Source organism: Antrostomus carolinensis, unplaced genomic scaffold (genome assembly GCF_000700745.2).
Source record: "Antrostomus carolinensis isolate BGI_N321 unplaced genomic scaffold, ASM70074v2 scaffold9592, whole genome shotgun sequence".
NCBI lineage: Eukaryota > Metazoa > Chordata > Aves > Caprimulgiformes > Caprimulgidae > Antrostomus > Antrostomus carolinensis.
In genome coordinates, this window is record NW_010300165.1 from 8,824 (window position 1) to 20,367 (window position 11,544).

The 11,544-nt window shown below is 34.6% G+C and overlaps 1 protein-coding gene across 1 annotated transcript in view; it reads left to right on the top strand.

Annotated features, from left to right (window-relative positions):
• Positions 1 to 247: 247 nt before the first annotated feature.
• The window catches only part of LOC104521128 (vacuolar protein sorting-associated protein 13B-like), a gene marked incomplete at both ends in the record, with an annotated part of 97,764 nt that continues 86,467 nt past the window's right edge, over positions 248 to 11,544 (top strand). The window contains one exon of the mRNA XM_010163034.1: positions 248 to 395. Coding sequence (XP_010161336.1) covers positions 248 to 395 — 148 coding nt within the window. The remainder of the gene's footprint in view (positions 396 to 11,544) is intronic.

Sequence of the window (11,544 nt, forward strand, 5' to 3'; positions counted from 1 at the left end):
TTTCACTTTTTCTGTTGTCATAGACCTTTCATTCAGAATAACAGCAATAAATTGAAAAATTACAAGTGCAAGTCTGAATGTAGCGTTTCGTGATTTGTTTTCAAAATTCTGTGCTCCAATCATTGTTTCAAGTTTTCTTCTATACATTTCAAAACATGTAGTTTAAGACATGCTTCTAATGACAATGTCATAATTCAATATTAATGTGCTTGGTTTTGAGTGGTTCACAAGGCACTTCTTTTTCTAGCAGTCTGTAGGAACTGTTCCACTTGGTGTGTCCGTAATTCGAAAAAAAGATGATGAAGCATCAGTTGGAAGTGCACCTTTAGCAAGGCAGCAATCAAATCAAGCCTCTGAGTATGCCAGCAGTCCTGTCAAAACAAAAACAGTAACAGGTATGATAACTTAGTTGGAACTAGCCGTTCTGCCTTTGCAACCTCCCTCAATAATGTGCACCCACAATTGAACAGCATCAATTCTGCAAATACTGTGGCTTTCCTGTTTTAAAGAACTATTCTCCCAGAAAATTGCAGATTTTTAAATTAAAAATAATAAAACTTGCAATTTTAAAATATATATTTAATTTTATTCTCATTTTCATGTAGGTTCGAGGCCTGATAGTTTCATGTAACACACTTTCTAAAATGAGATAAAGGAGATGTGCTTTCAATATATCTACTGTTTGCCTTGATATTTAATATTTTAGTCCATAATTTTTTCAGACTTTATATATTGTTATTAATCTCTGATTTCTCTCAGTCTGTTCACACTGCTTAAAGTCTGTCATATATGGAAGTCAAGTTTTGTGCATAAACAGTTTAAATTCAGTGTTTTCAAAATCGCTCTCCTATAGAAAATGTACTTGTTGACACTTCTGTTTCTGGAGTTCAAGAAATTATTAAATTTAGGAATAATTTCTGTCCACTTAAGAGTGATAAAGTTAAACTTACTCCAAATCAAGATGATACGGCTTTCTGAGATTTTTCTAGGCTATTTATTCATATAGTGCTATCTGCAAGTAGTAAAGTAGGAGATCATCCAAAAAAAAGTGACTATCCAGCAGAGACTTTTAGTAATCCTTCTGAAATACACTGAGCAAATTATCTTTTCCTTTGCATTGATGTTTATTTCCAAATAATCATGAAGTACTTCAAGATGTTGTCTGCTGAAACTGAGATTACAATCTTGTCTGTTAGTGGTAGCATTTAATTGTTATTTTGAGATTAAAAAGGACTAAAATCAGAAATTCTCTTTGCAGAATATTATGTGGTTTGCCATGATATAATTGGTAGTAAAAATAACAGATTAATTTCAAAGTCTTCTTTCTATTTTATTTCTGAATATCCTTTATTTTTACCGTTTATCCATTTATTTTTACCATTCATTTATGAATTTCCTTTATTTTTGCCTGTAGTGAAATGACTGTACTAAGAATATTGTTCTTTTAACTATATTTATCATCTGTTCTGCTATATCAGCATCATAAATGGTTTTTTCTTTCTTCTTGAGGTTTTCTACTTGTGCTTGTCAATAAAGCACAAAGGTGTAATTCACTCGAGAAACTTTTGTAATTTTGAATATTTGACAGTCAAAAGCAGCTGTTTACATGAAAAGATGCTAGATTAGTTTGTGTTCATTACCAGTTTATAAAAGTATGCATGTACCTTGCAGAAGTAGTGTTGTTACGTGAGTTTTGAAAATTAGTGTCCCAATCTGGTACCTGCTCAGCTTGATAGCTGGTTTTGATCTTCGGCCTTTGTTATTCTTCACCTTGAGTGTTACCTTTTCTGCAGTAATGATCCCACCAGAATAGTCTGCTAAAAGAAATTTTTTTGTTCAAAATCTAGAAATGCCATGAATATCAGTTTCACTTTTGTTTTGGGTTTTGTGTATGTGAGTGCAGAAATGATAAATTATAAATAACAACCTAAAAGCAAAAGAAGGATTTCTGTTTGTCTCAACTTTTTCCACTTTTTAATTTGAAGTCAATATCAAGTTGTGTTTTCAATTACTTAGCACAACACACATGATTGCAAAAACAAGAAGTTAATTTTTAGATTTCATTTTTGTTAGCTACCACTTACTTTACTCATTCAGATTATCAAATAAGTTTAGCCTAAATGCTGGGGTTTTGTTATTAAGCAGATATTTGGCTTCTCCTTAAAACAATTTTGTGGCATAGAGTTTGTCACTGAGAAATGAAAGGTAATAGCACTAAGTCTCTCAAGTGATAACATTGAACTAAGCATTTTCTTTTTTGAATTAGAAGCAGTCTTTTAAAGAAGAGATTACTAAGTTTGGTTTCATTAATTCTCAGCTGTTAAAAATCTGTTGAATAAAGTTACTGTTTTTTTAAAGTGAAGCTACATATACGTAGCATAGGATCTATTTTGTTTGGTTTTAAGATGTGTGCCTGACACTGCTGGTTTGAAGGCTAGCCTGTGTTTTTAAAATCCCTATTTATTTGTTATACTCTGGAGATAAAATGCCGGGTGTAATATACCTGAAGTATTTTAGCTTTACATGCAAAAATATGGAATAAAAATGTAAAATGAATGCCAAAGAGCAAAAGTCTTGTATACTAATGAAATAATTTAAAGGAATGCTGTCTGTCTGCTTCAGTAGACCACACAGATTTCCCTTAATGAAATAAAGAAAGGAGAGCCTTTTCACACTGCAGTGCCATGCAGGCTTGTTCCCTATATAGCCTCATGAAACTTCATGCGATGTTAGAAGCTTTTCCTGTAGAGTTCATCTTGTGCCCTGTTTGTCAGAATTGACTTTGTACTGGAAAATTCAAGGGACAGTAAAAACACATATGTCATATCACAAAAAAAAAAAAAAAAGTCTCTGCTTTGATTACAAAGCCACCAGTTACAGTGGTTAGAAAAGGTTGGATGGATTCAAGTGTGAAAGGTGAGATCTCATTCTCAGAGAAGTTTCAATGGATCCTTTCTTTGACGGCTTCTTTCTTTACAAGTATATAATGTGCTGGAATATGGTGAATGAGTGACAAGTTTATTATGCTAAAAATAGAGTGCCTGTGATTCTTCTCTTTTCTAGTATTTCTGAGTCCCTCGCTCCCACAATTTTTCACTTTATTTCCTTTCTTATAATTTCACCTCCTTTCTGTTTGAGTTTTCTTTCATTATTTGTCTCACCTTTTAAACCAGGAATAATACACTCAGTATAGGTCTAGGGCCTGCAATGCTACCTATCCTACAAAAGCTTTACATGTAAAAGGGGCCTTGTAAGCCTCATGTTTCTTAATCACCATGGCTCTAGCTACAGGTGCCTTAAGTTCTCAGAAAACTGAGATTCCTACATTGATAGCAAGCAAATATGCATAGTCTTTGCAGATTGAAAGAGGCTGTGTTTTAAAATCATGCTATTCAGGTGGTGATTTTGAATTTGCTCCTTTTCAAGTCTGGCATGATCTCAGCAGTCACTCCCTTGAGAACTGCTAGAAAGCAACCCTTTGTATTAAATGAAAGCAGTTTGTAATCACAGCTGTAAAATTATTTAAAACATTGATCCTGAGTTCAGTTTATTAGTTAATGGCTGCTGAGACCTTGCCAAAAATGAAGCATGGGAAAAGAGCAGATCTACTGTTTATATGGTATCTGTCTGAAAATCCACGGTTTCTGTTTTTCAGTCTCAAATTGTAGTTATTTATTAACTCCTTAACTACAGAGACTTCAAAAGCAGAGTATGATAAAGTAATATATGGTTTAAATTTTGTATGATGTGGGGGTGAACAAGCACAGTTATAAAGAAAGAATATTAAAAAAAGGTAATAAGTATTTACCTCTATTCCTCCATCCACCCACATCTTGCATTCTCAGCAGCTCCCTATTAGTGAAAACTGATTTACAGACCTGTAGCTAAACATAGTAGTATAGCTCTTATGTCTGGATAGTGGCAAAATGATTGCTGTATGTATGTATAAATATGAAATATATGTATAGCATATGTAGCATACCTATACAGGAAGATATTCTGGGCTGCAGTAGCTGGACAGAACAGTCTTTGAAAGCTGTCCTGTGCATGCTATTGAATAAGAATTAAAGCTAAAGTCTCTGTTTTCACACATTCAAGATGGGTGCTCATTCTTTACTAAAATAACTTCTAGATTTCATTCATTAAGTTATTAAATTATTATAATTATTTTCCCATTATTTGAAAAATATAAAAGCATTTTCCATGCTTAAAGATGAAATTGGTTTTTTGGGCTTTATTTACTGCCTTCTAGTGAGTTTTTTTTGTAGCCATTAAACTGAAATTTAATTTCACTAACATCTGTGAAATCCAACATTTAGCAGTGCTTGGAAGTAAACATGATATCCCAGGCCCAAATCTGATACTGTCTTGTGAGGTGTAACCTAGTGACTATGGCATCTAATTTTTCAGTAACAATAGAAAAGTAGCCTCACACATGCTCTTTAGTATGAGGAAAGCTTTTAATGAAAGAAGCTGCTTCTAAGAGGCTGAAAAGGTTATTAATTTTTTTCTCTCACTCAGAATCCTGAAAGTTCACTTTTCTTATAGCCACAGGATAGGTGGGTAAGTGGAATGTAATGTGTCATCTAAGAAGTCATGAACTTTTCAGCTGGAGTAAGCCCCATAGCGTCTGCTCTAAATGCCCTATCCCATAACTGAAAGTACACTTGTCACATAAAATTTTGCTGATTCCTGTTATATGACAGCCAGGTATTTGGTTGTGGTACAGAGAGGGACTGCATTTCAGCCATGTCATGAGTCTACATCAGGGTATATGACAGCAGGCAAGTGATTTTCTTCAGTAGGTCTAGTGCCTGTGACCAGAGATTGCTCCATTTTGTTTTCTGGTGGACAGACTGCAAGAGCATTTGCAAAAGAGAATTAAACAATAGTGGGTTTTGGACAGCTTTTTCCCATAGGCCAGGTTAATCAGGTGCACAGGGCAGAGTGCACTGGTCATTTAATTCCACTACAGTTTCAGTGTTACCATGGAGTATCGGTCCCAAGTTCAAAGCTGAGAAGAGAATCCAGCATTGTTTCATTCTGCAGGAAGTGTATATGTGGTGTGTGAGAGTATGTGCATATGGAGAGAAAGATAGAACATGAAATCATTCCAGTTTGGAAAAATCTCTTACTTGTGTTTCTGATACATTGATATTTTGTTCTGTGGAACTATTGTTTTTGCAGAGGAATAATAAAAGAGTTTTAAAGTTTCATTAGTGCTGAGTTACACCTAGTCTACTATTTGTATTTCAAGTAGATGGAGCATGGTGTCACAACAAGAAAGTTCAAAACTCTGTCCTAGATAGACTTTATATTCTCTGTGCTGTGTAAATTGTCTGATTTCTAATAAGGACAGAGCTCCTGTTACCAGTTTCTACCTTCTTTATCCCGCTTACTTGTTTTCCCAGAGACTGTAGAAACATAGTATTTTTGAGATATTTATCCAGTCAGATTTGATTTTTATAGACCAGCAAATGCAAGAGGAATTAGAGGACAAGCAAATGAGTTGCATGCGTATGCACAGAGTATAGGATTGTATAAGCCTCCTTTCCATAGGAAACCAGGCAAAGATCCCCACCTTTCCTTTCAATCACTTCCTAACATTTGATAGTGTAGATGTAATACCACGCTTATAAGATGGTCATTAGATACTTACTATAACTGGAACTCCCTGACGGTTACGGGAAGTGTTAGTAGTTCAATTTTGAAAGCTTTAATCAAGTAATTCCTAGAATTCCTTCAAAGTATGCATGAGGTGTTTCTGAACCATTAATAAATACTTCTCCATAAAAGTGCAGAAAAGAGGAAGCTTTAAATGCAGACATGCCTTTATTTTATTTAGACCAACAGATTCTATGTTAGTGTTTCTATTTGAAGTTTCATCTTAAGTTAATAAACTCTCTTTTGAATACAGTGTGGCAGAATATGAGCTGTACTTAGCAAAACTGGATGCAGTTACTGATTATTTTTTTTTTTTTCCCCTAAAGTACAACTAGAATGCTGAACTAGTTTGCTGCTAAAATGAGCTGTTGGAATGACAAAAAAAAAAAAATTATAAATGTGAGAGAAATCTGTCTGGTGAGAATCAATGGATTATCTGAAGTATTTGAATTAGTAGGTCACTATTTCTGCTCAATGAACTGAATGATTATCGTTTATTCATGCCTGCTATGAAATGTATGACTGATGATTTATTTGGGAAGATTAATGAAATTAAATAGATGCTAAATAGGCAAAATAAATTACAGGAATTTATATCTGATGCACATTTACCTAGGGTGTCTGAAAATACTAGGATTTTTATATTTTTATAAATGGGTTTAGTTTTTGGATTATTTAAAAGAAAGGTCTCCAGGCACAGGTGATTTATCGTAATGTTTAAATGGCTGGACAGTCACATACCTATATTGAAAATTAATTATTGTGAGTTTTCATAGCTAGTAAAATGTCTGACTTTTGAGTTATGAAAGCATGATTTCTTTAGTTCAGTGTGTGGATTTGAAAAATATTAGTAATACAAAGCCAATGTAGTGTCTCAAACACTTTCTGTGTGGAGAAATTCAAAGAGAAAGAATGAGTGTTTAGTTTTAGATTATATTTAAAAGACTAAGGAACTTTTAGTGTATTTTTTAAAACGCAGAAAACTAGGCAGAATTCCTCCTGCATTTACCAGAAAAGTTCTTGCAAATTCAAAGGCTGAAATTCTTACTTTATAGTAATTCTTACTTTATTTGGAATGGTAAGCCATCGTAAGATAAATTCACCATGGGCTTTAGATATGAGCACACATATAGCACATTTTTGTAATTACTAATATAGTAGTTCAGTTTTGCCTCTGAAAGGCTGTTACTGATTTGCATGAAAGTGTCAGTCCTTTTTCGTTTTTGTTCTCGGAACTAGTTAGGTATTTTTTCGCCAGAAATAGTGCAGCAATCATTAAGAATTTGGTGGGAGAAAATGCTGACCATAGCCATTCCCTAGCAGACCCCCACTTTCACACAGGAAGATCCTTTTTGCTTGCACAACAATGTTAATAACACATTTGTCTTTGTTTACTGACATGTCTTCACCCTAGAAAAAGGCATGTTGGGTAAAAAAGTCAAAAGCCTCTGTACTTTAACACTTACTCTGCTACTAACTCATTGAGTGACTGTTCTAATTTAGTCACTACACCCCCTGCTGCCATTTCCCTGGGTGTAAAGGACTTGCTCTGGCTAGTTTTCAGGGACTGTGTGGCTCAATTATCATCTTGATAAAAAAGTAATGTATTATCTGCACCATTAGTAAAGTAGAATGCAAAAATGCTCAAAGCCCAGTAAAGAAATTATTTATGCAAAGACTATTCAGTATGTGGGGAAATATATAGCATATTTTTATAAACTTAAAAAGACTTAATGCTGTTATTTCAGTACTGGTTTTATTCTTAAGCATGCTGATAAGGACTGCAAATTTTTCTACATATTGAACACCGTAGTCATCCTTAGGAAAAAAATCTCAGTTGAATAAATAATTCAAATATCAGTCATCCAGGAATGGGAATATAGGGAATAACTTCTCTTACAATACTGCAAAAATACAGTGCTAATATTTCTGAAACATTTTTGATGGGTGCTGATGGTTCAGAAAATATTGGTAAATACAATATTCACCTAATGGTTTCAATGAGCCTGCTACTTAGATTATCTTTTTATTTTAAAATTAGATTGTGGGAAAAAATAGTACAATCAGATAGAAAATATTTTTAACAAGATATTCCTCTGTGGTTTTGCAGTTCCTTGTATGTATATGTTTTAATATTAAATCATGGAAAAAATATTAGATGGAAATGCATTCTATTGACAACCAAATTTGTTTATTTGGCTGCCATAAATATATACACAGAAGTGTGAATCATTCGTAATACTTTCATATATATCTATAGAGAGACATACATGTTTCAGCCATGTTCTGTTGTGCTGCAAATATAAAAATATGTAGACTTAGAAGGAAAATTGGAATGCAGACCACAGGACAAACAAGCTTTTATGTAACAAGTTTCATTTCATTTTTACTTTTGCAAGGTAGTATATGTAGGAACCAAAAACTGCTAGTTAACAGAAAAGAGCAAGTAAGTTTTAAGTAGATGATGGGTTTTGATTTTTTTAATTTTTTTTTTTTCCCTGAGGGGAAGGCGCAGACATGACAGTTTTAGTTTTGTTTTACATATGAAAAAAACAGTTAATCTTCTGAAAAAAAAAAAATCTGTGGGCCATTTTGATTTCTTCAGAGTTGTTTGAAGTTTGAATTTTCTCTTCCACTGCATTTTAATCTTGTTTCTAATCCTTTAGACCCCTTCATCATTTCCTTAATGGCTTGCGTTTGTTGCAAGCACTGTAGTATTTTTATTTTTATATCTGATAAAAAGTTGTATTTAATGCATTAAAATGTGGATAGGTATTAAGAAATCCCAAGGAGTTCTTTAACACTATGGTGACTACTTCTAATTTTAGCAGAGAAAAAGTCTTTCCAGAAAAAGCCATGTAATAACAGTACTCTTTCCTTTGATTTCTTTCTTCTTTTGAATACCATCAATGTTCATGTGTTTTGCTTTCACGGCCTCTTAGTAACTATGATTAGTTTGCAATAGAATTTTTCTCAGCTTAACTTTTTTCTGATGTGTGAGAAGCTATATGACAGACGATGTGATGTGAGAAGGAAAGCTTACCCAGCTTGTTGAGGTCATATGACAGATGCACTTTGAGTATGGTCATACGATGGATGGTGGAGAGACTATCCTGCTGCAGGCTGTTGCATGGGTGTCTGTCTATGAACCTGGGAGCATCCTGAGCTTTTGGGAATCACTGAAATGACAGATTTGCTTGCAGCAGGATAACCTTTTCCAGCCAGAAGAAGCTGATGCCCTCTTAATGCAAGAGGTATCTGAGGCATACAGTGGGCCAGGAGAAATGAGTCATCTTGTACCAGAAGGATGAGACATGATAGATCTGTTCCCCAATACAAATTAGGAATAAGGTATTAGCATTGTATTTTACTTCCCTTTAGTTCAGTTGCTAGTTGTAAGGAGAGAGGAGGAACTGAAAGTATGAGGCCATTGGTGAGTACAAATTATCAGTCGTTCTCAACCCAGTACTTGAACATTTCTGATCTGTGTTCTTTTCTGCTTAGTTTTATTTGAGGAAATGTCCATTTGCCCCAGATCTTTGCAGTTCAAAAGTTTTATTTTCCCTTCTGTGTGCCTTAGGTCACTGAATATCAATAGCTCAGAACAGCACAATTTTCCCCAAAGATCTTTTTATTTTAGAACTTTTAAGTATTTTATGGATCAGACTTCTTAAGCAACATGTTCCCAGTAGGCTAAAAAACACAAAGAAGGACGCATATGTCTCTACAAGAAAGACACCTCTATCTAGAATTTATACCTGTAAATCTTGCTTAGTGGCATCTCCTACAAAGAGAGGATGTTCATGATTAATTTTGCAGGATTACCACTTGGAACTCTCTCTATACTTTACCTGTAAATTGTTCAATGAATTATCAAAACTGCTGCTTCTGGTAGCTCCGTCCTGGTTGATCTGATCAATCCTTTGTAAAAAGTCTGTTCATTACCAGTGTGTGTTCTGAAATTGATGGTGAGTTTGGCTGCCTCTGAGTGATTGATAATTGATTGAAATAGTTGTGGTATATATTTTTACAAATACTGATTTACACAATATGGGATTAGAAGATGAGAGCTAGGAATGTTTTATGTTCCTATACACTGTTTTTCTTAAAAATTCAACTTATACAACCTGAAGCAACCCTCCTTCCTTTTTTTCTTTTTCCTCATCACTTTGTGTGTTTCATACAAATCGTATTTTCTGTCTAGCTCCTAGCTGACTGGCTCCTGGCTTCAACACAAGGCTGATTACAGTGCCAGGAAATGTTCCTAGGTTTTCAGTTCAGTAGTAGCTGAGTAGCATAATTATTTTAGGAGATTAACCTTCATACCAAGACAGATGGAGCTGATCCAGTCTGCATGTCTAATAAAGAGGACTAACCAAACACACACGATAGCCACACCACACTACTGCAGTCTCTTAGCAACTGGCAGATCTGTTGATGGGGAATTAAGACATTGTTTTGTCTCATCACCCTTTCAGACAAAACTCCAGCTCTTAACCAGTACAGGGAAAAAAAAATGAACAGAGGACTTCTTTCTTCTTTTATTTACAGAAGTTACTTCTGTGCTTGTTTATTCTTTCTACTCTGAAATACCTCTTATTACTTCTTCCCTATTTTCCATATTTTCTGGTTGAATGATTCCTTATCTGTTTGTTGGGTTTTGCGGCTTTCTTTTTTTGATCTTTTGGTTGAGTATGGGGTATTACAGTGAAGCTGTTGTCTATCATGGATGTTCCTGGAATTCAATTTAGCTTTGCAGGCTTGAATTGCACATGTATGGAGAGAAACAAGGGGTGCTTTGGCCAGCTAATTTTATTTTTAATTCACAGGTACTTGTTTCTGGCATTAGAAAGTTGAGTGTTCTAATTGAGAGAGAATTATCAGAGTGTGTGTTTCCCAGCGAACAAAACATGAGAGACTCGAACAAAACCTAGCTTTAGATCCCACTCACAAGGAATGAGCTTGTTCATTGATGTAGGATATTGCTATTCCCTGCTGATTGTGCTGTAGAATATAGTTTTTTATTGTATCCTGACCTGAAGCATCCCTGCCTGTGAAATTTCCAGACTCTCACAGTCACTTTGTGTACCATTATGACCCTTACCCACACTTGTATTCTGGAGTTCTGTGCTCCAGTAACTCTTTTATTTTAGTATTTCTTCCTACTCAAGCTGTTCCTAATTCTTACCTTGTAATATGCGTAGTGTAGGGCCTGACTACACAGAGAAAATGGTGTCAACTGAGGTAGGGTAAGAAGTTAAAGCAGAATAGCTATTCCTCACTGAATGTCTTTGCTTTAACTGAATCCATTCATAATGTGGATGGAATACTCACTGCATGGCATGAAAGATATTACAAAATTGCTACTCCGTGCTGCTTCTCCCTGTGAACAGTTTACTTGGTTTTCTCTCCAGCACAGCTGACAACAAACGATCCTGAAATGTCGTGCTTTTTACATTCTTATGATCAAATTTTCATTCTTTATCATTCTAATAGATCTGTAGTTGGAGCCAGGAATATCTGAGAGAAGTAATTATACTGCAGCCATAAAAATTTTCTTTCACCACCTCTTTTGATTCCCCATCAGTTTAATAAAGTTAATGCTACTCTTACTTTTCAGATCATTAAAAATACTATTTGTTGAAGGATTTTTGTCTAGAATATTAATCAACTCTGGTCTTTTCTAGCTTTGATGGGAAAAATGTCACAAATTAATTCCTTAAGTGGCATTAACATTGCACACTCTTGGTGGAAATTCACCTCTCGGATGTTTCATTTTTAATTCCTTGCATGTTTTCTTCCATGATCCAAACTGACTGAACACCCAGTGATGCATATCAAGTGGTATATACTTTTGCTCACTTGAGTTCAGTTGACAGC